Genomic DNA, 25,900 nt, shown 5'->3' on the forward strand with positions numbered 1-25,900 from the left:
TGTAGTTCTCATAGAGGACCATGCTCTCCTCTTGGTTTTGAGCCTTTGCAGTTACTCAGGCCTTTGCTTTGAGACCCATATATTCCAGCCCTACCTACATTTCACATCATACTAAGGACTACTAGTCCTTCAGGATTTATCTGAAGGATGTGACCTCAGAATTGACCAAGCACCCCTCCCCCCAACCTTTTTCATTCTCATAGCCATCCTTCATGCTTGCCTACATCATAGTATTTTATCACTGTGTTATTAAAATTGCCTTCTAACTTACCTGACCTTAAATTCTTAGTTTCATAAGCAGGGACCTTGTTTTTATTAACTTTTACATACCTAATTGTTACTACATACATTGTGAGGGTCAGGTGACTGTTGATTGAATGAGAATGTGGTCAGTAATTCTATAAGTAGATATGTAAATTCCAAGTTCAGGGTAAAGAAAAAATTGTTTTAAATTTTAAGTTATCTCATTCTTACATGTGTTCATAGAATTAAATATTAAAATATTTTAAGCAGATTAATTAGGAATCCAGAATAGAGAAAATAAAAGTTGGTTTCATCAGGGACATAATTGCTCATCTCACTAAAAAGAGAGGAGCTGGGGGCAGGCAAACTAAGACATGAACCTTTAAAAAATATGGGGAGGGTGGTGCCTGGGTTGCTCAGTTGGTTGAGCATCTGACTTTGGCTCAGGTCATGATCTCACAGTCATGGGTTTGAGCCCCATGTCAGGCTTTTTTTGCTGACGGTGGAGAACTTGCTTTGGATTCTCTGTCTCCCTCTGTCTCTACCCCTTCTCTGATTGCATTCTTTCCCTCTCTGTCTCTTAAAAATAAATGAACATTAAAAAAATTGGGGAGAGGGGACATTAAAACCAACATTTAGGACATGCCCATGTAATCTTGTAACATTTTAGTGTTCTTGTTATATTAAATCTGGAATCTAGATATTTTTATACCAGTTATATTTAAAATATTTAAAACATTTAAATAGTGAAGTTCTTTAATTTTTCCATTGGGTCATGTAAGACTAAGCAAGTGCTGGACAGTTATATCTATGTGTTTAATGTAAGGCTTTTGATAGGAATACTAAGGAGCAGACGAGTGAAATTATTTATCAATATCTTTTCCTTTTGTAGTGTGTAGTTTTTTGTATTTAGAATTGCTTTAACTTTAGAAGAAAGAAACTTTGTTTTTTGTCAGTGTGTAAAACAATATTATACCTGTTTTAAATTCCAAAGGCTACAAATTGAACTTGAAGTTGTTTAGAAAGATCAAATGTTTATCTTTGAAATTTAAAGATATAAACTTTGAATCTTTGTAGTCTGATTTTTTTTTTAATTGCAGTTATTTAGAGGGAGAAATAGAATTCTGGTGATACGAAGGTAATTTGGGGCTGAATGTCTTATTTTGTAAAGATGAGGAAAGCTGAAGGTTTGTAGCACATCTTAGCAGGGATATGTTTTAATTTTCCTCAAATTCTGATTTTTATAAGGCTTCTTTTCTGCTATAACTCCCCTTGCTCAATTTTATTGTTGTTATGGAAATGTACATTTGGCAGTTTTCAAAATAAATTGCTGCTTTTCTCTTTTGGAAAATTTATTAAAACCCATATTAATATTCAGACCTTTAAAAATGATAATGGATTTCAGGTGCCAAGATTTTCATAACTTTATTCTTTGGAATTGGAACAAATGGCAAGAGAATGTGAAGAATTCTTAAGGGTTCCAATAATCTATCAGTTGGAACCTGTTTTGAAAGCATCTTGTTCTTTAAAAATATAATTGATTTCTAGAAATAAGGTTCAGTTAAACACTGAGATTACTGGATATTGTATTTAAGTTGATTTTTCCACAGGCAGTGAAACAATAAGCAATGAATTATTGCGGTTTGATTTTCTTAAATATGAATTTTGATGTAGAGATTTGGCATAGTAAACTAAAAGATTTTTGTAAATATATTCCTTTAGAAAAGATGACTTGATAATTGTTTCTTGTTATATAACTGATGTTTCAAATCAAGTAATACTTTTAAGACCTTATGGTATTTTGGTAGATGCTTAGGTGAGAATATGCTTTTATCTATATTCACATGCTTACAAGTGTCACAGTTATATCACATCTATAAATAATGTTTCTTATCCAGAGATTATGTTTCACACTGGTACTGTGAACATTTTATTTGCCCAGGAAAAGAATCAGTGGGTGGTTAAGGCTTCTGAATTACAGACTGTGGCTGATTTTAGAATTTGGGATAAGGAAAGATTCTTATGAAATGTGAAAAATCTGTTTTAGTCAACCAATGTTATATTATTAGTATATTCCCTAAGTCTTTTTTTTTTTTTTTTTTGTCGTCTTTGGACACAATTTTTTCCTCAGAAGGAATTTTCCTAAAAGTATATATTTTAGTCATTTAGCTTTTTAAAATGTCTCCCATGTATCCTCACTTTGCTAGGAATATAGAGATGAGAATGACATGGTTTTTTCCCTCTGGGAAAGAATTATAGGGGGACTGATAAGTAATGTGTTTAATTTTAAAATAAAATATATAATTATTTAAAATGTTATAGTTCTGTGCAAAGAATTGTTTACCCTCAACCTACTCACTCTTCTTCCTTAGTTACTGTGATTGCTCCTAACTAAAGTTACCAGTAACCTCCTTATTTTTATGGTTATGTTTTAGTATTTCATTTGACTCTTCAATGGCATTTAATACAGTTGAATGACCTTGAGCCAGTGCTGGTGTTCTTCTCACTGACTGACTGACCTTTCTCACTCTTTCTCAGCCTGACATCTCAATGTTGGAGTGCTCCAGGACTCTGTCTAGACCCCTTTTTTATCTATAGTTTCTCCTTGAGAATCCAGTCCTCTCCTAACACTGCCTTTAAGCTTATAATTCCTTAATCTGTATTTTCAGCACCAACTAACCTTGCAGTTTCTGGACTTAGGTATTTAGCTGCCTCCTGGATATTTCTTCTTGAATATATAGTAGACACATCAGACTTAACATATTCAAAGCTGTTTTTGATTTTGACGATATTGTCCACTCTCCCATTGTCCTTCTCTCCCATTCCCCTTATTGTTCCTATTTTCCCTTAGAGATATCACTCCATTGAGTTATTTAAGCCAGAAACCTAGGAGTTATCTTGGTCTGCTTTTCCTTCAGTCATATCCAGTGCATTAGCAATGTCCTGGCAGTTTTACCTGCAAAATATATTCTGAATCCTTCTTGCCTCTTCTTGTGTCCACACTGTCTAAATTCAGTATACCCTTTCTTTCTTGGACTGTTGGCAGTAGGCTCCTTACTAGTTTTCTTATTTTCACTCCTTCTCTTAGCTGTAAGAGCTATCTTTAAAATACAAATCAGGTCAGGTCATTTGCCTGTGTACAACCCTCCAGTGGCTTCCCATCATGCCTAAAATAACATCCAAATTTCTTACTTTGGCTGGGTCCCACATGGTCTGGCTCTGCCTGCCTCCATGACCTCGTTTTCTATCACTTACCCCCCTAATCCACCACTTCACTTCATTGTAGTTCATGTACCTTCTTTTTGGTCCTGAAAGTACCAAATTCATCTCCACTTTAGGGTCTACCCCTTCACCTAGAACTCTTTCCCCCCTTATCTTAATTCAATCCCAGTATTGTACTGTCAGCCAAAGACTGTCCTAGGCCTAGTCCTCCTAAGACACAGGGGACTCTGTGGTGTTTTTTCTTTGTCTTTTGTCTGGAGCATTCCTTGCATATGCAACCTAAAATACTCTCCCTGAAACTTTTTCTACTCTCCCAGATGGCTTCTTCTTTTTTGATGCCACAATTTATGTAATTTATTTAATCTTTATCTTGATGGAGCTAACATTGTAGTTGGAGGTGGGGTAGGATGGAGATTGCAATAAACAGGATGAGTAAAATGTATATTAGATGGCAAAAAAAGTGCTAAGGAGAGAAACATAAAGCTTGCAGCAAAGTACTGAAGAGAATGGAGTTGTAATTTTAGATAAGGGTGGTCAGGGCACGCCTCTCTGTGAAGTTGACATTTGAATAATCACCATCATCTGTTCCAGGTTGTGATATAACTCATAGATTTGTGTTAATCTAGAATATAGAGGTTCAGTTTCCCAGACATTTTGTCTAAGGTTAGTCTACTTTCTTTTCTATGCTTCATTAGTTGCCTTTCAGTTTTCACAGCTCACATTAACTTCATCCTCCCATTTGTTGCTTGCTATCTTTAGCTTCCTTTCCTGTATCCACATGTCTGTATTTCTTCTAGTTCTGAACTTTAATCAATAGAACTTGAAATACAGCACTATATAAAGATTTTTACCTAAAACATTTGAATTTATCTGATCTGGGCTGTCTTAATTCAGTGATTGACAAAGCAAAATTGTATGAAAGTTACATTTTTTTTTTCTTCATGGGATTTAAACTTGGTCCCGGGTGTGTGTGTGTGTGTGTGTGTGTGTGTGTGTGTGTGTACATGTACCTTCTTTTAGGTCCTAAAAATACAAAATTCATCTCCACTTTAGGGTCCCTTTGCCTAGAAATCTTTTCCCCCTTAATTCAATCCCAGTGTTGTACTGTCTGCCAAAAACTGTCCTAGGCCTAGTCTCCCTAAGACCCCCTAACACCCCTGTGGTGTTTTTTCTTTGCTTTTTGTCTGTGTGTGTCTTTGCCTTTTATGTGTACACACACACACACACACACACGCACACACACACACACACATCTTGCTGAAACTTTATACTTTACAGCTTTTCTACCATTTCTTTTAAAACTTCAGGTGTAGAGCATAGTAATTGGGTTTTATAAAAAGATAAGAGGTTTTTGTTCCATATTTTGTCAGAACTGCTGAAAATGGATTAAAACTCACTGGGCCTTATATCCCACACACACAAAAAATTATTACTTTGACATGTGTAGAGAAAAGTCTGTCCTCATTTTATTTGTAATTCTACTTTGTTGAGTTCCATGTAAGTAACTTTTATTTTTCCCTCTATTTTTTGCTATGTTCCAATGGATTTGCCATTCCTGTTTGGACTGAATGTGTCATGTACAATTCTTGGAATTCCTCATTTACTGTTCCTCTGTGGATCTGTTCTGTTGGAATCTGGAACACTGGAATGATGGAAATGTGTTCTTTACAAAGTAGCTGTGAGTATATGAGATAATTTATACAGATATGTTTTCAGTCTAAATTAACTTAAATTTAACTTACAGTTGAATGAAATAGCCAATGAAGCCTTAAATTTAATACATTATTTTTAAGCTTTACACATAGTAGGCTTTCAAATATTTGATTTTAAAATACTGTACTCTGAACAGTATCCTAATTGGTATATTTAAAATTAGTTTTTCCATTTAATTGGTTTGGTTATCTTCTCAACATTTGGCTTAAAGATTATATGAATGAAAAAAGGGTATAAGGTGATGGATGGAATATTTTGTTACATCTGTGATGCTAGTGAGGAATGCAGATAACTATTTGCTAAATCCACCTGTGTTAAATTGCTGTGTTGATCTCATAGGAGTCTTTTTTTTTTTTTTTTTTTTTAAATGAGAAATTGTGTCAAAAACATTTAAGAGAAATATGTACCTCTTAGGAATATTTTGCCATTGTATTTTAATGATGAATAAGACCTACCTCTAGGTAAAATTAACAGGCTACTGACTCAGATGGTCTGAACTATGGACAGTTTTTCTCAGCATTGGGTAAGTTAAAAGTCAGATTAATTTACTACACCAATTTAAAAATAGGTTTCTTTGAATTACTCATGGAGCTATTGTTGACGTCATCAAAGAATCAAAAACCATGCAGAAAACGAATTCTGATTTTCTTTAAAATCTGGATAAATCCAGATGTCCCTGGTGAGGGAGGCAACAGGGTCATCTGAAATGCTGAAGTGGCATAATTGGACCTGGTATAATAGCTTGAAAGATATTGTTTACTGATTGAATTGATCACTAGAGCCTTCAGGAATATGAAAAAATTGTTTAAACTCAACATTTGATTTTGTTTCATGAGTAAGAAAACAAATTTCAAGGTATTCATACCTGTGGTAATTAGTATGAGCAAAAGGGATCATTGAAAGCGTTCTTAATATAGTATTAAGGGGATGTGAATTTTTTTTATTGTGAAAAACCCTTCGTTATGTTTTTAGTTTATTAGTCAGAATCTTCTTACGGACTTACTGTAAATTGAAATCTTTGCTCTGAGGCAGATTTCATTGGTTTTTATTTTCTTTGGGTTTTTATAATTGACCGCTGTCAAATCAACTCATACTCAATTCGTTTTGTCTGTTGCTGCAATTATTTTATTGGCAACACTATAATAAAATCAGTTTGATTTGCCATGAATAATAGTTTGTGTAGTTTTCTAAAATAGGTTATTGAAGGGAATTTGAAATGTGTGACAGGAGAGTTTTGCTGATACATTAATAACTTGGCCCTTTTTGTTTTTCTTAGCAACAGAAGAACCTTGAAGGCTATGTGGGATTTGCAAATCTCCCAAATCAAGTGTACAGAAAATCAGTGAAGAGAGGGTTTGAATTCACACTTATGGTTGTGGGTAAGATATGTTTTTGTTTTTTTTTTTTTTTTGTTTTTTTTTTACTAAAATTAGATTTTGATCTGAGTTTTAAGTTATTAATCAACTCTGAATGAATTTAAGAAGACAGTAGCCTAAGTAACTGCAGGAATCGTGGTATATTTTATTATGTGAATACATTTTAAAATTTAATTCTGTGGCATAATAGGATTTATATATTTTCTTACCTCTTTTTTTTAAGGTGGCACAATTTTAGAAACTAAAAGTTGAAAAGTGGTGGGGGTGGTGGAGGAATAGAACCCTGTCAAGAAGTTCTCTTCAGTTGGTAATGCTACAAAAGCAAATAGTGTCTAGTGGTTCCTCATTACTCCAGGATAATTTTATTCTCTGGCTTATATACTGTAGTGGAGTCATATAACATGAGCATTTAACTTAAACATGTGTGCTCTGAATTTGAAAAAGAAGTTGGGGGACCAGGTAGAGGTTCGTAGTCATGCAAGTGATTACCCTGGACATTTATTCAAGGAGTATAAACTCTGTAGCGAGTGAAATATGGCTGTCTCTGTTCTTTAATTTAGCCTCATTTTTCTTATGTGTTTGATCCTATGAACACCATACTCTGCCTGAAGTCCATTTTAAGAGACTGTTAGGGGTTATTTGACAGTATGTTGGTACCATCATTGTTAAATTTGAAGAAACAGCATGTTGTATATAAAGATTAGTAGTCTTAAAGGGCTGTATAATATTTTCACCTCATATAGGCTGACTTTAGAACCTAAATCCTAAGGATGATGAAACTGTTGTATTTCTCTATATGTTTTAAGAAGGTGAAAGGCAGGGTAATGGAGTCACTGTCCTTGACAAAGAAAATTGAATTGATGCTGGGTCTTTATGTAGTGTTCATTAATTTTTGCTAATTACACTCAACTCCTGGTATTTTTCTTTGGGTGTTGAATTAGATTAATTGAATTAGCTATGAAATCCTCCTTCACTGAAGAGAAGAATGTTTTCTCAGTTGATCAGAGTATTTTACCTGATGGTCACTTTGTGGTTGTTTGGAAATATCTGCATTGTGTTAGTTTCAATAGGGAAAACTTGGTAACAAAGTTGGCAAACTTGATGTTTGCTAGAGTTGGTTAACTTGCCTGTCTCTGGTTGAGTAGAAGTATAGTATACCCAGTTTGCAAATTGCAGCTGTGAAGCAGAGGTAGTAGATACATGGATAAAATGTATAGAACATACCTTTTCTTTTGTAGAGTGGTTAACATGATCGTTACATGTGAAGAAGTACTCCATCTTACCTTTACGTATGTAAAGCTTGTGATCTTACATGACAAACTATTTATAAACAAATATAATCTCATTTTTTAATTTGTAAGAGAAGTTCTTACATCTGTTAGGAGAATTATAACAATTCAAGCAAAATTTGATATTGAAATTTTAAAGAATAACTTCTTGAATATATACTTAGTGGAATAATATGTGGGGGTCAAGGCCAGATATTTGATTTAAAATCTCTGACATTTTTCCAGATGAAAAAAATTTAAGGCAGCTGAAATGATTTTTAGAGAAACTGTGCAATCTCTGAATATATCTTATTTATTAGTTTTTCTGGTCAGTCCTTTATTGAACTACAGCTTTTGTTTTTTCTCTTCCTTGTTAAGACTTTAACTGAGATTATGGGGCAACTGGGTGGCTTAGTCGGTTGAGCATCCGACTTCGGCTCAGGTCATGATCTCACAGTTCATGGGTTCGAGCCCTGCGTCAGGCTCTGTGCTGACAGCTCAGAGCCTGGAACCTGCCTCAGATTCTCTCTGTCTGTCTCTCTGTCTCTCTCCGCCTCGCTCCCTCCCTCCGTTCCCTGCTTGTGCTGTCTCTCTCTGTCTCTCAAAAAATCAATAAATGTTAAAAAAATTTTTAACAAAAAAGACTTTAACTGAGGTTAAAGAAGAATGGGTGTCAGTATCCTTACTCTGTTTTTCCTGCTGTACCTTGAATATTATTGTTTAATTAGCTGTCCCTCTATAGACTTGTTGAGTGGAAGGACTAAATCTTTTCATGTACATAGTTGCAGTGTCTAACACCTTTTAAGTAAGTGTCTAAGAAATGGTTGGTTTTCTGACTTTAGGCCAAATCTAACAGCATTGTTTGCAAGTCACAGAAAGCTAAAGCTAACCTTGCTTTAATATTCTTAACTTAGAGACTACAAACCCTTCCTTATAAGCTAACTCCTGATTTTTGAGACTTAAACTCAGAGTAGTTGTAGCTTTTATAACAATTCTTGGCTGAAGACTTGTACATTAATACAAACTGAAAATCTGTATTTAAAAGTTGATTTCTTTATGAAACTCTGTCTTGTGTTGGACAACCTTTATCCAGTAACCTTGCCTCATAAACAATATTTATTGAGTCCTTATTTAAGTGACTTTTGTATCAGGGAGGCATAGTGTGTATTCCCATGTGTTAAAAGGAGTTTATAACTTATGTGACAACATAAGCACACATAAAAAGGTAAGTAACATTTCTAGGAAGTATACATGAGTCAGTGGAGTCATACAAAAATTAAGGAACATAGAAGTGTAAGGGTATAGGAGAACTTGTCTCTGGTTGAAGGTTATTACTGCCTTATTTGAGGAAGAGGTATTAGGGCAGGTTTTTAAAGAATAGAATTGAGTGAACGGTCCATTTGGGAAAATAATAACCAATACCTCCATAACCTATTATGCATCAGGCAGTGTTCTGAGTATGTACCTAACTCACGCAGTCCTTCACAAAAACCGAATGAAGTAGGTATTATTGTTATCCCTATTTTAGAGATAGAGAAACTGAGGCATGGAGAGATTAGGTTACTTGCCCATGGTCACATTGGTAAGCACATGGTAAAACCAAACCCTGTCTGGTTTTGGTTCTTACTTCTCAGTCTGCTGCATTCTTAAGTACTACGTAGAGGCTCTTTTGGGGGTATTGGATATAGCGCAGAGCTCAGTAGAGTGCATCCAGTATGCCTTAAACTTAGATGATCTTATTTGGATGTTCTGTTTTTCCTAAAAAAATGAAAGAGACAAAGAAATAAAGGGGTTAGCAGGGAAGGAATGAATGATTATTAGAGAACTTAAATGCATATATGTAAGCAGTGTTTTTCTGCCATTCCACTGGAATGAGGTGAGGGTGTGGCCTCGGGTGGGCATGAAGTGGGAGAGGTGAATTTTCTTTTTCCCGGTCATTTTCAGCTTCCACATCCTTTCATAGTACGAATATCTTACCTTGCTGTATGTTAGTCTAGTGACAGTATGGTGCCTTAGTATGTATGCTAGTTACTTTTTATATTTGCAAAGAAATAAGTATCTATTTCAGTGCACAAAGAAAAGCAGGTTGTTAGTTTATATGTAATTGTGCTTAATGGATGATATAGAGGGTTTTCAAGATTAATTTGTACTGCACATTGGCTTTAGGATCTGACCCCTAAGATGTGACTTTATAATAGTCGGAAATTAGGCTGGAAATGTAGACTAGCCTAGATTTTGAAGACTGTGGCTGCCCACAAGGATAAGTAGATTGGAATCTTTACTTAAAAATTTAGTTTAAAACTCAATGTGAGACCTATCAAATAATGAAGACACTTAGGTCTCTAATTCAGCAAAGTGTCAAACATATTTGGGCTTGGAATTTGAGTATCTTCTGTGTGCTTCTTTTTTTAAGAGATTTATTTTTCTTTAATGTTTATTTTTGAGAGAAAGCTTACAAGCGGGGGATGGGGAGAGGCAGAGAGAGAGGGAGACACAGAATCTGAAGCAGTTTCCAGGCTCTGACAACGGGGCTCAAACCCATGAACCATGAGATCATGGCCTGAGCCGAAGTTGGACCCTTAACTGATGAGCCACCCAGGCGCCCCTCTTTCATGTGCTTCTTAATTAGACTTGACTGTGCTGAGAAATAAAATGTTAATTGTAAAATCCTGATTTTACTAGAATTCTCCAAGGAGGTAGAACTCAGAAAGACTATAGATTGCTTTGTTTTTCCAGAAAGTATTTTTGAAAACAAGTGATATTAAATCTATTATTTTGAATTCTTTTTTAAAATTGAAGTATAATTGACCTACGGTGTTATTAGTTTCAGGTGTACAACAGTTGACAGTTCTATATATTACCAGGATAAATGCGCTTACCATCTGTTACCATACAAAGTTATGACAGTATTATTAACTATATTTCCTATGCTGTACTTTATATTCCTGTGACTTATTTATTTTAAAGCTGAAAGTTTGTACTTTTAATTCTTAGAAGATAAAATACACAGTTCTATCATTTCTATAATCTTGAGCTTTGCACAATTTTTATGGTAGAGGTTTTCTTTATTTGTGATTTGCATGATGCATTTGACCTGTACCAAATGTCTTTAGTAGCAGGAATGGCATTTCTATTTTTTTTTTTTTTTTTTCTTCTGTTTCAGTGGAACAGAACTTCTAACATGCTGCTTTGGCTGTTTTGGGGATTCAGAGTATATCAGAATGCGTTTTTTATGTATGACTTATTAGCAAAAATTTAGGAGGTATTTAGTCAGTAATAGGATATACAATGTCTGTCATAGTTGTCATTTTCCCTCTTCTTGTTGATGTTTGAATTGTAATAACATCCAGAGTTATTTGCAGAAACTGAAAGGTGGTATTGACTCATTTTGTTTCTAGGTTATTGGGCATTCAGTAGTATTATGTTTAATTCTAAAGTTACGATATGTTGGAGACTTAAACTGCCTTGAGTAATATTTCAAAAATTTCTTCCTAGAGCTCTTTTTTTATTTTATTTTTAGTAATAAAAGTAACTAATGACGATTATACAATGTTGTGAATATAGAAGAACCACTGAATTGTACACTTTAAAATGGTGAAATTTATGGTGTGTGAACTTTATCTCACTTAAGTAATGTAACCAAAGCAGAGGAATTTTAGGGAGAAAAATCAGATAATTTCACATATCCACTATTTTAATTTTTTTATTCATTCTAGGTTTTTCATCTGCGTATTTTAAAAGGTGCTTTTGTAATAAAGTTAATATGTTTCATTCATTGAAATTACGAAATACAGAAAAGCATAATGAAAATATTACCAAAATCTGTTACTCAGTGATAGCTCAAGCATAGAAACATACAGTATTCTTGTTTAGTATATGTGATGTTATGTGAATGTCTTTTAAAATTAGCTGTGAATTGTGATCATCTTTTGAATTTAGATGTCATAACCTAGCTATGGTTGAGTCCTAGATTTTTTTTTTTTAATTTTTTTTTTTTAACGTTTTATTTATTTTTGAGACAGAGAGAGACAGAGCATGAACGGGGGAGGGGCAGAGAGAGAGGGAGACACAGAATCTGAAACAGGCTCCAGGCTCTGAGCTGTCAGCACAGAGCCCGACACGGGGCTCGAACTCACGAACCGTGAGATCATGACCTGAGCCGAAGTCAGACACTCAACTGACCGAGCCACCCAGGCGCCCCTAGATTTTAATGGCTTGTATAGGTGAGATATACTATAATTTGCCTTGTTCAACATTAAGATAGTTACAGGTAAACATGGTTATAGTTCTGTTCTTACATTTTCAATTAATTCCTTAAAATAAAGCTTTGGAAATTTGAATTGCTAGTTTTTTAAGGGTTTTGATACATAATACCAAATTGCCCTAAAATAGTTTGTATACCATTTTGCACATTCACCTAGTGTTGCCAACGCCCCTTTCTCTGAGTCCTGCCAACACTGTCAGTGCCTAAAAATTGGTGTCTTATTTTCACCTGTATTTTATTGTTGCTGGTTAACTTATTTTTTAAAAATATTTATCTTTGGTATGGGTTCTTTTGTAAATGGTATGTTCTGGTTTAATTTAAAAAGCTGTACTCATTTACTTCTTTAATAAGATATAGGTATTGCAGGGTATTATTATTATTATTATTATTATTATTATTTTGTTATTAGGTATTGGCATTTTTTGCCAGAATTTTTCTGTGTTTCGCTTTGTATTAGTTTGATTTTATATTGTCCATGCAATCTTTTTTCTTACGGCTTTTGTTCTTGATTTGAGGTTGATTGATTTGATTTGAGGTTGATTGATTTGAGGTTACTGGGGATTTCACTGTATTTTATGTAAGTATATAGACTAAAGGTTTAAGTTTTTATTCTGAAATTTTAAATCCATGAGGGTTATTTATTTTTTTGATGTGAGATAGGACTTTGATGTTTATTTTATTTTCTAAATGGTTAAGTAGTTCTCCCCAGACCATTTATTACAAGCTTGATTTTTAAAAATACATGTGCTTGGTTGGTTCTCTTTCCAATCTTTGGTTTAGTTCATTCTGTAGTTCTTCCTATATAAATACCATATTATTAGAGTTATAAATTATAGTAGTTATGTTATTTGTATAGAAAGGTTACTGGAGTTTATGTTAATCTAGGGATATAGGCAAATAAGTAAATAATATGTAAAATAATTACAGATTGTGTTGTTTTCTAGAAAGGAAATAAACATGGTGGTATCTTTTTAGAGTTATCAGGGAAGACTTGCCTCTCTGAGAAAGACTTCATAATAGCACCTGAAATACATGAAAATTAGGACATACTGGAAAAAAAAATAAATAAAATACTTACAAATGAGATAATTTTCATTAATATATTGCTATATTTATCTACAATATTTTACTTTACTTTGGGCAGTTGCATAATAATTTCAACTGTGCCTATCTCAAATTTTAGCCATTGGTTTTTCATTTGATATGTGAATGATTTGTTCTGTTCAGTTTCATAATGCTGTAGTAAAAATTTATGGAATGGAAATTTTGTTCAATATTTTAACTATCGTGTTAAATGGCTGCATAATATTCTAATCTGTGACTGAATATACCATAATTTTTGGAGTCTGCTTCTTCACTAATGGATATAAGTTTGTTACTATCCCTACCTATCCTGTTACAAATAACATGGCAGTGAAGATCCTTAAACACACAAGGTTTGTGTATGTGTGTTGGGAAGCAGAGGGCAGTACTTTATTGATTTGTTTATAGTCCCTGCAGTAGGATTACTGTAGCAAAATATTTCAATATTTTGTGGCTCTTGACATATTGGCAAATTGTTTTTTTAACAGTTTGTTCTACTAAATGTATACTTTTAAAAAAGGGAGAATATATTTTGCAGGAATTTAAGATGTATGGTATAATTGAAGGTGGGGCTATTCATTCCATGGATACTTAAGGGAAGAATGTAAATGTAGTTGAAGACACTGTAAGGGAGTAGTAGAGGAGGAAAAAAGTATACAAGTTAACTACATCATTAAGTGATAAATGGCATAAGAAATATATAAACCACATGCTGTAAAAGTTTAAAGAAATAAGACTTTATAGCTACAAAGCACACCACTGTCTTAAATCATACAGCTAATTCATGGAAAAATGGTACATGATATTTTCAGTAGTTGGTATATTCATGTTTTTTTAATATACTTAATTCTTTATCTGATTTAATTTCAGTATCTTAATCGTGGAGCAGTATAATTCAGACAAACACAAAACAGTTTCATAGACTGGGAGTTTTTTGGTTTTGTAACAGGGACAGTGTCTGGATTGACATATGTAAGAAATGTAATCTGGGTAATATCCCAGTTTAATTTAGTAGACTTAAAAAAAAGTCATTGGCTTCTCATACATGTTCTATCCTAATATAGTCTTTGAAAATAGATCATATAGTCTTTTGAATATAGGGAGGTGAGTGGAGGTAAGCAGATGATAAATAGTGCATGTCAGAGAATCAAATGTGAAGTAGGATTTGTGGTTCATTCTTAACTAAAGTTGTTATGATGGGAGACTATGAATTGTTTATTATGTTACAAGTGGTACTAATTACAGTAAAACATAATGGTGAGATTTCTGTAGTACCTTGTCATAGTCCTGAGAATAGATTTTAATTGAATGATTGGTAATTAAGCTGACATAACTGATCAGCAGTAAACTACTAGAAATTATGGTTTAAGCTGATGACATAAAAATGAGGGGTGCCTGCGTGGCTCAGGTGGTTGTGTCTGACTCTTGGTTTCGGTTCAGGTCATGATCCCAGGGTTGTGGGAATGAGCCCTGCATTGGAGTCCCCACTGAGCATGAAGCCTGCTTAAGATTCTTTCTCTTTCTCTCTCTCCGCCTTTCCTGCATGCACACACACTCTCAAACAAACAAACAAACAAAAATTTTTAAAAATCTAAATAAATAAAAATAAATAAAAATGACCACTTCAACCCTCAAAGGAATTTCCAGGGAAACACACACTACTAATTATAGTTTAATAAATGTCTTAGTAGTACACATTTAAAGTGCCATGTAGAGTCAGGGGAGTAATGATCTGGGTTTAATGGGGATAGCATCTTATTTTCCTGATAGGTTAGAGTTCTGAAATCAGTAACTCTCTATTAAATGTATAATTTATTTTGGCAATTTTGTAAAAGAGCTAGCTAGTTACAATTATGGTTTTAATTTATATGTTTAGTGTACAATGAAAATTCGCTTTCTATATTTAACGTAAATCTATCTCATAGTACTTAGTACGGCAGCTGTTACACTAAAAAGAATATGGTACTTAGCCTAGTTTTAAACTAATTTCAGCCACAAATGAGCTTTCTGACCTTGATAGATCATTTTGAATCTCAGTTTCCTTACAACAAACATTTACCTGGTTATTCCAAGTCAGCCGGCCATAGGGCTAAGATTAAAAAAGAGAGAGACGTACCCCCTAAGAATCAGAGGATTTCACATGGTGGTAGAGACAGCTGGACAATAATGCTGTCTGTGTGTAACTACTTCACAGAGGGCTTGATAATTCATTTTGTAAATGTGCTTTGTATGTATAGTGTATATATAATTTGCCTAGTAAATCTATAAATAAATAAAATGTTAATTTTAAGCATACATGATTAGTGCATTTTTACAGTTGAATTTAGTTTTAAGATCCAATGTCTGGGGTGAAGAGGAAAGAAAGATCAGGGGTAGTTGAGAACAAGATGGCAGCTAAGTGGTTAAATACTTGATTAATTCTTACTTTGAACTTCTGCCCTGGTTGAACTCCTTTGATTATAAATATTTGGGGCACCCATGTTGTGCTTTTTACTCTGCAATTCAGTATAGCAGCAAAGCTCTTTTCTGGTAAGAGTCAGATTTAGCTAATTTGAAAGATGGTTGAGAATTTGCTCTTATCATTTCCCATTTTAAACAAGGTAGCTTGCAATCGTGTTAACAAAATAAGATTTTTGTGCTTGCCTGTTCTGTGCATTTCAGTAAAGATAAGCTTAAGTGTTTTGCTCAAGTTACTTGTGTGACATTAGCAATTAGTCTTCAGGGTACACTTGGTGCTTTATATAAGTTGCTGCAGGATTAATGCTGTCCTTTGCAAACCTTTTGAGTATCGTATTTTCCCTGGAGTGTATCGGGTTCTTAATGTCGGTTGGTATAAAGCATCTTAGGGATTGTTTTTAGGTTGACATTAAGATTTTGAGTCTTAAAATTAAGTGTTTTTTTTTTTTTTAATATATAGGTTGGTGTTTGCTTTTCTTGTTGAATCATGTTTTAATCAGATTTAATGTCATTCATCAGTTAACAGTAGTATTTCTGGTTCAAGCCATCATTATAGATAATTTTGATTAAAGAAGAAACATTATAAAATTTTAGTCATCTAAAAGGCCAAGTAAATGAAGAAATTAAATGAACTGTATTTTGATTGTTCTCAGTCTGTTTCCCTGACTCCTTTAATCAAAATTATCTGGGCTTCCTATTTAAGATGCTCATTCCTGGAAGTATGGGAATCTGCATTTTGACAAGTAGTGCCTGTTAATCCCCATTCTAAAGTTTAAAAGAGCACTGCTCTAAGTCTATTTTAATGTCCAGAGAAAGGCATTCAACTATATATTTCTTTGAAATGTTGTTATATATTTTGATAACTCATGTTCTTTAATGTAACAGATATTAAGATATATGGCTTAGAAATATTCTTCCTATAAAAACTGCTCCTTGTTACAAAAGTTTTCCATTAGGAATGTAATACAGAGGAGTAGGTGGAACATTTTAAAAAGGGAGAAAAGGGGCGCCTGGGTGGCTCAGTCGTTTAAGGATCCGACTTTGGCTCAGGTCATGCATCATCTCACGGTTTGTGAGTTTGAGCCCCGTGTCGGGCTCTGTGCTGACAGCTCGGAGCCTGGAGCCTGCTTCGGATTCTGTGTCTCCCTCTTTCTCTGCCCCTCCCCTGCTCATGCTCTGTCTCTCTCTGTCTCTTAAAAATAAATAAATGTTAAAAAAAAATTTTTTTAAAAGACTTCAAAAAAAAAATAAGGGAGAGGAAATCACTATTAACTAATTTTGGTGTATTTTCTGTGCCTCTTATGGATAGCTGTAGTAGCATATTCATTTTTGTGTATTCTTTTCACCTAATGCTCAAGGCAGGCATTTTTCCATGTCAGATGGGTTTTTAAAAACTAATTCTCATCACAAGGGCCCTCCTTAATACTTAAAGCATTGTTTAAGTGAGCACTTGTTTTGATGAGCACTGGGTGTTCCGTGTAAGGGACGAATCACTAAATTCTATTTCTGAAACTAGTATTACACTATATGTTAACTAACTAGAATTTAAATAAAATTTAAAACCTAATAAATAAAGATATTGGTAAGTTAAAAACATTCTTGATGGCTGATTAATTTTATGAGTGTATCATAGTATACTTAGCCTGTGTCCTTCATGGTACCTGAAATATCCTTCTCTCCCCCCCCAACATCTTTACTGTGAAAACAATTACTGCAGTGTTTTTCCTTGTGTGTGTAGATGACATGGTTAAGGATGTGAACTGAAAATGTTGTACCAACTTACACAGTTACCACAGATGTGCAAATGCTCATTTAATCTCATCCTTGCCAAAATTGAGTAGAAATCTTTTTAAAATGCCAAATAAAGCAAAATTATGTTGCTAAATTAGTATTAGACAAAGATTCTGTATTTTAATTGCAGGCCCTTGATTATTGATTTGAAATTTTTTATCTCTATTAATATTCACACCACTAACAGTTTCTTTGAATGCATGCACATGTTTTTGTTTTGTTTTAAGAAATATTGGTGAGGCAGATTAACACAATCACAAATGTAATTCACACAACCCACCGCTGGTGCTGAGGGTATAAATTTTGGTATATGAGATTTATAGAACTTGAAAGAATATGTCAGTCATGTAGCTCAAATGATTAAAGTCTGCCCCACTTTGTCTTTGAAAGCTACTCCTTTAGAACCTCTTTGTAGAACGTGATCCCACCTCAAGAATAAATCAACTCCTTGTTTCACCTCTTCTGTCCACTAGATCTCCAAGAAAATTTCCTTTTTTTTTTTTTTTTTGGTATGTTCCTATTTCCTTTCCTGATGTCTTTTCTTTTACTTACCCTCTAGTGTGGCATTTGGCCTTAAGCTACCGTCTAGTTTCATAGAGCACTCCACTCTGATAATGCCACAAAACCTTTACTTTCTCTGATTCACACGTTTCAAAACTACCCCAATTTCCTTCTAAATTAAAGCATTTATTTCCTTAGTGAATGCTGGCCACAGCTAGAAATTAGAGAAAAAGTCTAATTTTTCCTCCCAAGATATAAAGGACTAATAGCAGTCACGAGAGTACTTGATTTTTTTTTTTTTTAGTTTATTTATTTATTTTTGAGAGAGAGACAGAGAGTGAATAAGGGAGGGACAGAGAGAGAGAGGGAGGGGGAGAGGGAATGTCAAGCAGGCTCTGCACTGTCAGTGCAGAGGCTGATGTGGGGCTTGAACTCACAGACCATGAGATCATGACCTGAGCCAAAACCAAAAGTCAAATGCTTAACTGACTGAGCCACTCAGGTGTCCCAAGAGTACTTGATTTTTAAGAGGGAATGTATTATTGAGTGATCATTAGAATTTTAGGTAGCAATGTGAATTTGGAGGAACAAGCAGAGAGAGTTTATAAATGCTGTCAATTTCAGCTCTTTTTCAGTTTAGCAGAACTCCTAGAAGCTTGATGTATAATCTGGGAAAGGTTACAGACCCTAGCCTGAGTAAAGACAATACATTTTAACCAAAAAATATATGGTAATCCATTTTTGAAATAATCATGAAAAAAAATTCCAAGTAGGCCATTTAGATTTTTTTGTAATATGGAGATAAAAAAAAAAAAAGTAGTTAACCATTTAACTGTGTAAAGGATGCTTTAATCTCTGAATATAGCAAGAAATATCATAAACATCCTCCTTAAGGCCTCCCACCTTTATTTTAGACACATAGCAAGTGTAAGTTTTTTGACTCTGTGAACGAGGTAATTATTGAGTGGCTTGTTGGAATGTTTGCTATTAGCTACATAGCAGAATTATTACTTAGCTTTTAGAGCTGGTGGTCAGTTACTATAATTAAAATAAGTAAACCTTGTTTGGATAATTGTAGAGCCAGGTCTTAGGGAACCTGTTTAGCTTGCATTTTAAGATTATCATGTGCATCATTTTGAGGAGACGAAATAGTCTTAAGCAAATCCCAGATCACATAATAATGGAATATCTTGGAAATAATCAGTATCTAGTGTAGTCTAGACTGTTCTTGATAGATTAAATCTTCAGAGATAAGCATATTAAAAAGCAAAACTAAGAATAGCACCCTCCCTTCATAACATAATTTTACTTATGGGTGATATCTTCTCTTTATTTTTCAGCCAGATGTAAAGTAAGAATAAATCTGTACTTCTTAATTTCCCGTCTATGACTTGACTCCTCTCCATTTGGTTTCTTTTTTTAATAAAAACTGCTTTTATTAAAGGTCAGTAAGAATGTTTCTCATTGTTTTGTGATACTGCCTCCTGATTTATCTGGTTGTTTAACATCCTTTTCATTGACCATCTTTAAATGTTGGTGAATCTGGCATTTTGCCCTATATCATCGTCTACCTACTAGAGTTTTTAAATTTCATCTACCTTTGAAGTCATTGTGGGAAGCATCTCCAAAATCTATGTGGAAATAGTTCCCTGGATATTCTGGACTTCAGTTCTGGGGTAGAATGTAGTCATCTATTTTGAAATAGCTCCTTAAATAACACTGATACCTTTTGGTTAAGAACTACATACAGTTTGACACTGGCTCATCTCCATCGCAGCTGAAATTAACACCTATATCTTAATGACATAACATTTGAGATTTTTTGAAATGTCAGGTACTGTGCTAATAAATAAATTTTATTAAAACACCTTAATAAAATTATTTTATTATATTGATGGAGATCACATACTATATTTGAATATTTGAAACCCCAGGATAATCGAGAGTAGGCAAGCACTGAATAAGATAGAAAAGCCCTACATATGTTTACAGACCCTTGTTTAAATTCCAGCACAGTTAGACGTTCTGAAAGGAGTTACAGATCTTATTTTAAAAGGACTTTGCTTTCTTTCCCACACTGTTGCTGCAAGATGATATTTATTTATTTATTTATTAACATTTATTTATTTTTGAGACAGAGCATGAACGGGGGAGGGCCAGAGAGAGAGGGGGAGACACAGAATCTGAAACAGATTCCAGGCTCTGAGCTGTCAGCACAGAGCCCGACGCGGGGCTCGAACTCACGGACCGTGAGATCATGACCTGAGCCAAAGTCGGACACCTATCCGACTAAGCCACTCAGGCGCCCCTGCTGCAAGATGATAAAAGTGTCTTATACTCACAAATATTACAGATAGTTGAAATGTTACTCCATCTTTCAAAGCCTCATTGAAATGTGATCTCTTTTCTAGGCTGCTGAGATTCTCAGTTCTCTGAAATTTTATCATTCTTGGATAGCTCATTCATGGTCTTGATCAAATTCTACCTTGTATTATGCTTATTTGTTTGCGTATCTTACCTCTCCTACCATACTTTAGATTTTTGCATTCCCCATTCATTTATTCAGTACAATTTAATTACCACCTACAAAGTACCAGGTGCTATGCCAGTCCCTGAAAATCTAGAGATGAGTAAGACATGGTCTATGTCATTAAGCTCCTGGTGACAGAGAAGGAGTTAGGATCCAGATTTGTTTGTTTATTACAGCAAGATGCAAAATAATCAGTCCCTCTTATCTGACAGCAAGTGTACTTGTTCAGTTAATGAAGCCTGTCAGAGCAGGGAGTCAAAAATGATAATGCCATAGCCATTTTATTTTAACAAAACATTAGCCAATCCTTTAATGTGAGGGAATAAAGGCTCTTTCTTTATGTGTTTGCTCAGTGGCATTCCATGTCCTCACCTTTAATAAATCTCTGCCTATAATTTATTGCCTGTGACTTCCAGCTTCAGTTTTTTAAGGGAAAGAAAAAACCAAACCTTGATACTTGTGAAATAGTCTGTGTAGGCTCTTTGGTTTTTTGTTTTTTTTTTTTTAAATAGTGTCCTTTCCGGTTAAAACTGTATTCAGTTGCGTGTTTGCTTTTAGTAGATGTGTTTTATTTCTCTAATAATAATTTTACCCTCCTTACTCCTAAATTTATTTATCCTCCTATACTTTCGTTTCTCTTTGTCCAAATGCTAAACCAGAGGTTGGAGATTCCACCTTTTTAAAAAGCCACTCCAAATCTAAGCATTATTTAGATGTTCACTGGTTTGTTTGGTTAATACCTGTGCATGTCTCAGTGAAATGTTGCTTGCTCTGTGAAGTCTTCCTTGATTCTTCAAGCTATACCCAAGTGTTCCTTATGTATACCCGCTGTACTTTTTGTTTAGCTATAACTTATTTTTCAACACAATTAAATTTTTGAGGGTAAAGATGTCCCGAGTTCTAAAATTTAGCAGCTGTTCAATAAGTAATCATAAAATGAAATTATTTATATCTGTGTTTTCTGTCAGTTGTAATAGTACGTCAAAAAATAGCTGTTGGGATGGATAAGCTATAGGATGTTGAGAATGAGATTATTCTAGTCTGAATGAAGCTTTGAATCCTTCTTGACAGGTTTTTTCAAATTAGATTATAACATCAATTTAGTGAGTCCTTTTTAAAAAATGAAAAATAGGAGTGATTTGAAAATAGAGTGCATTTTGCTTAACACAGATATTGTTTCATGAAACTTTCAAATTTATATGCACACACATTTGTAAATACAGATAAACATACCTGTGTGGATCTGTATACTGGGTTTTGATGTGAAATGTGTGTTTGGAGGAAGCTTGTCTGTTTGTTTTCTGTGAACTATGGTAAAATAAGTTTGAAAGCAACTCCCCAGTGGGAGAGTCCCATGGAGAATCTCAGAGAGTTCTTTTAGAAGCAGATTGACATGAAGAACAGAGTCCCGGGGCTGAGGATTGCAACAGAGATGTTCTGGTTCTTCCTCTGCCACTTAACTGCGCTCTTAGCATTAGTCAGTTAATTTCTCTTTGGCTTAATTTTCTAATGTTTAAAATGGTTTGATTTGTATCTGTAAGGACTATTTCAGTTCTAATGTTCTGAGACTCTTCGTAATTTAGCAAATTGGTGTTGATAATAAAACCACATTATGTGTGTTCATTACACAGTTTGTGTAATGAAGTGTGTTTTCCAAGCCTCTAACTGATAAAACTAAGGAGCATCTTTGCTTAATGTTTATGTGCTATATACAATTGAAAAGTCCTCAAGGTTTAAACTATGTATGCTCTACTTAACTATAACTAACTCGATACTATTATTTATATTATTATATTATGATTAAGGAAAAATAATTTACCAAAGAACTACACAGTATAATATCTCAAAGTATGGTTCATGTGTTAGATGTTAATAGATCTTTTAGGAGGTTGGGGGAAACAATCTAAGGCTGCAAGGTTGAGGAGCTGCTGAGTAAAACAAAGATAAACCATCTCTTTTATTGTAGGACTTCTGAGGGTCTTTATAATCACAAGGACCTAAGGGAACCTGACCTTAACTATTCTAATTATTGATGTGACTTTCTTCAAAACCCTGTGAACAGATATTTCATGAATGTCTTATTCTTAGTCTTTAAGTGGAATATTCTGGAATGATAATGGAATATGCATGGCTTTCATGGGCTAGACTTCAAAGAGGACAGAGGTTACTTTAACCTGTGTCTGATGTTAAAGTATGGGTACAATATTACAAACTCTAGTTAGTTATTCTTATTTTAGAACTTTCTTAAAGTATTTAACATCTTTAATGGTAAGTATTGCAGTATTTTGTTTTAACAAGGACAGAAAAAAATTTAAATCCAGTTACTTGTTTTTAAAGTTCAGTAAAATGAGGGAAAGATAATGACTTTGTTCCAGAACATATATAGTGCATTTCAAAGTCAAACAAATATAAAATAGTTGTTAATTTGGATCACTTAACAGATCTAAGATATTAGTTATAAATAAATAAAAAATGTTAACACATTTTATACATCTAAAGAAAAAGTATAAAATATGAAGAAATATAAAATGTTGCAGATAGGCATTCTGTTTATATTTTATTGAATAATTTGCTTTCTTAAACTAGGATATAGAATTTTGAATTGTGTTATTCTTAAATGTTTCCTAAATAATACAATGATAAATTTGATTGAGGTCATTTCCACTAATTCTATGTTAGAGTGAGTTGATGGGACGAATTATAGCTCTCTATTATTTTGCATTGGTGATACTACTGCTTTCCGTTTAGTAAAGCACAATGAGCAAGATTTGATTAGAATTTTTTTGTTTTTTTTTTTAAGATTTTATTTTAAAATAATCTCTATACCAGCGGGGGCTAGGACCCACAACCCCAAAATCAAGAGTCATGCGCTTCACCAACTGAGCCAGCCAGGTGCCCCAAGGATTGATTGTAGTTCTAAGTCACCCTTGAGAATATTTGGACAAGGCTGTTATAATTTGTCTTGTGATTATAGGATATCTGACATTTTGGCATGGAAGTAAATATTGCTGTACTAAATGTAAGTAGGAATTAATAATTTAATGTCCAAATTCAGACATCGCTTCACTACATTCAACATCCCTTTTTATTTATTTTGATGCTAGGACCCTGTAGAGTCCTTTTGTTGCCAACCTTACCCTTGTACTCCATTCTCATATGTATCACATGTCTATTCCTCCTCAAAAAAGAAACTTTCTATATTTTCTAAAAATTGTAAATTCTAAAGACATTTAATAAGAAAGTGAAGTTCCTTTTTCTTTCTCCTTTGGTACTATTCCCTTTTCTAGTGACATGATTCAGTTGTTACAGGTCTTCTGGCATTTTTCTATAATTTCATGTATGTCAGTGATTCTCATGTAGATTTTTTTTTATATAAATGATACCATACTATATGTACTGTTCTGTGAATGTTTTTTCCCAATCACTTAATACATACATCTATGTCAGTACATAAGGAGCTACCTCATTCTTTGGAATTAAGTGGTATTGTATTCCATGGTATGTATTTGTCAGAAAAGCTATACTGGTTTACAGTTTCACCAAGAGCTACTCTGAAGGTTAATCTGTTTTCTTCAGGCATATTTAAGCACAAGTTTTTCTCTGAACACCACTTTAGTCATAGCTCTTAGGTTTTCATATGTAGTACTCATTTTGTTTGTATTTGAGAGGTTTTTCAGATAAGAGAAGTTGAGGAAAGATAGTATGTTGTATCTATATGGGCAGGCGGATTGTGTTATTCTTTTGTTGTTAATATCTATTAACAGAATTGTAGTCAGAGAATATGATGTAGATTTCTGTATTTTTCAGTATTGATTGATTTTCTTTGTAGCCAAATATATGATCAGATTGTGTCAGTAATCTGTTGGTAACTGGAAAATATGTTCATTCTCTGGGTAGGAATTTTATATTTATTTTTGAGAATCAAGCGTATTAATTCAGATCATTTCCCTTTTTTAAACCACTTGGTTTGTTGGTATCTGAGTGGTCTATTAGTCTTTCACTGTGGAAGTTCTGTTAACTCGTTGTTTCTAAGTTATGCCTTATGCATTTTTAAAAGTTTTGTTGCTATTTTTATTCTTGTCCTCATATGAAACTTTCAAATAAATCAAAGTTTGTAAATGAGAGATACAGTTAGTACAATCTAAGGAAACACAGCAAAAACTTAACACTGAATTCCCAGTTGTCTCCTTGGATTAATATATGATAATATATATTTTGGTGACATGTTATTTGTTGCATTAATATTCATAAAATGTATTTTTTAATATTGTCTAGTTTGTGTTTTCTTTGTCTTACTGAAATGAGACTTTTAGGTTTTCGTTTATATTTGCTTATCTTGTTAATATTGTTATTTGGATTAAATTTGACTATAAATCATGGAACTTTAAAATACCAGTGTATGAACAAGATGGAAATTTTTTCTGCCTCTATTTTAAAATCCAGAGTTGAATAGACTGAAGTGATAGCTCTGCTTTAAGTTCTCAGTTCCTAGGTTCTTCCTTGTTTGTTGCTTCGCTGGCATGTTCTCTCTTCCCAAGATACTTCATTAGTCTAAGGTGGTTAATTCAGTTCTGAGCGTCTTTACATGTCAGCTAGGAGGGACAAGTGAAGAACAAGAGGAGTGCACTACCCATAGAGAACATTCCAAGAAGCTACTACCTACCACATGACTCAGACTCTGGAGCCATGTTCAAAACTGTCTCAAATTCAAATTCTCCTCACTTTAGGGAAAATATTACTTGTATGTAAATTTGTATCTATTTTTCTAAAGTCATCCATGCCTTTTTAAGATTTATACCCATCTTTTAAAGTTGGCTTTTAAAACCCTTAAGATGTAATTTGAAGCTGTTAAGTGACTTTTAATTCTTCTAATTCTGTATTCTTGTAAAATCTTTGACTTTTAATTTGAGACGGGTCTTAAATTCAGAATGTCCTTATCTTAATTCATCCTGTTTCTTCTCACATTTTCCTGTATTTTCAATCTCATTAAATGATATCAGAGAAAAAGTACTTTTTATTGAGTACTTACTGTGTACACTGGTACAACTGTGCTTAGGTTTCACACGTCTTACCTAGTTTATTTCTCACAGTTCATGTATTAAGTTGAGATGAGAGAAAATAATTCAAATATCTTGCTCGCTCACTGTAATCATGCTATAAAGGTAAGGTTCTCATCCGGAAAGCCTGAAATTAAATGCTGCACTAATAACCACTATAATATGCTTTTGCTAGTTGTCCAAAATTCTGAAAGTTATCTTGAGAGTTTTCCTTCTCACTTTTCCCTTCCCTCCTCTTAAATCCCCCCCCCCCCCCCCCCCCTTTTATTTAAGCCTTCCTCTCTCAGTATGCAGGCCAGTGGTTCTCTACCACTGGCAGCAAAGCAGAATCACTTGTGGCTCCCAAGCCTTAGCCCTGGAGACTGATTTAGTGGCTGTAGGGCTGAAGCCCAAAC

At 33.9% G+C, this 25,900-nt stretch overlaps 1 protein-coding gene across 6 annotated transcripts in view; it reads left to right on the forward strand.

Annotated features, from left to right (window-relative positions):
* Positions 1–25,900, forward strand: part of SEPTIN7 (septin 7) — a 116,973-nt gene that overhangs the window by 27,080 nt on the left and 63,993 nt on the right. For 2 of the 6 annotated variants that reach the window (XM_042969895.1, XM_042969927.1), the window contains exons 2-3: positions 5,139–5,143; positions 6,455–6,557. In XM_042969895.1, the coding sequence (XP_042825829.1) occupies positions 5,139–5,143; positions 6,455–6,557 (108 nt within the window). Of the gene's footprint in view, positions 1–5,138; positions 5,144–5,544; positions 5,702–6,454; positions 6,558–25,900 lie in introns of those variants that run through there. The other 4 variants (XM_042969913.1, XM_042969936.1, XM_042969903.1 and 1 more) reach the window with 4 other exon arrangements.

This window comes from Panthera tigris, chromosome A2, assembly GCF_018350195.1.
Source record: "Panthera tigris isolate Pti1 chromosome A2, P.tigris_Pti1_mat1.1, whole genome shotgun sequence".
Lineage (NCBI taxonomy): Eukaryota > Metazoa > Chordata > Mammalia > Carnivora > Felidae > Panthera > Panthera tigris.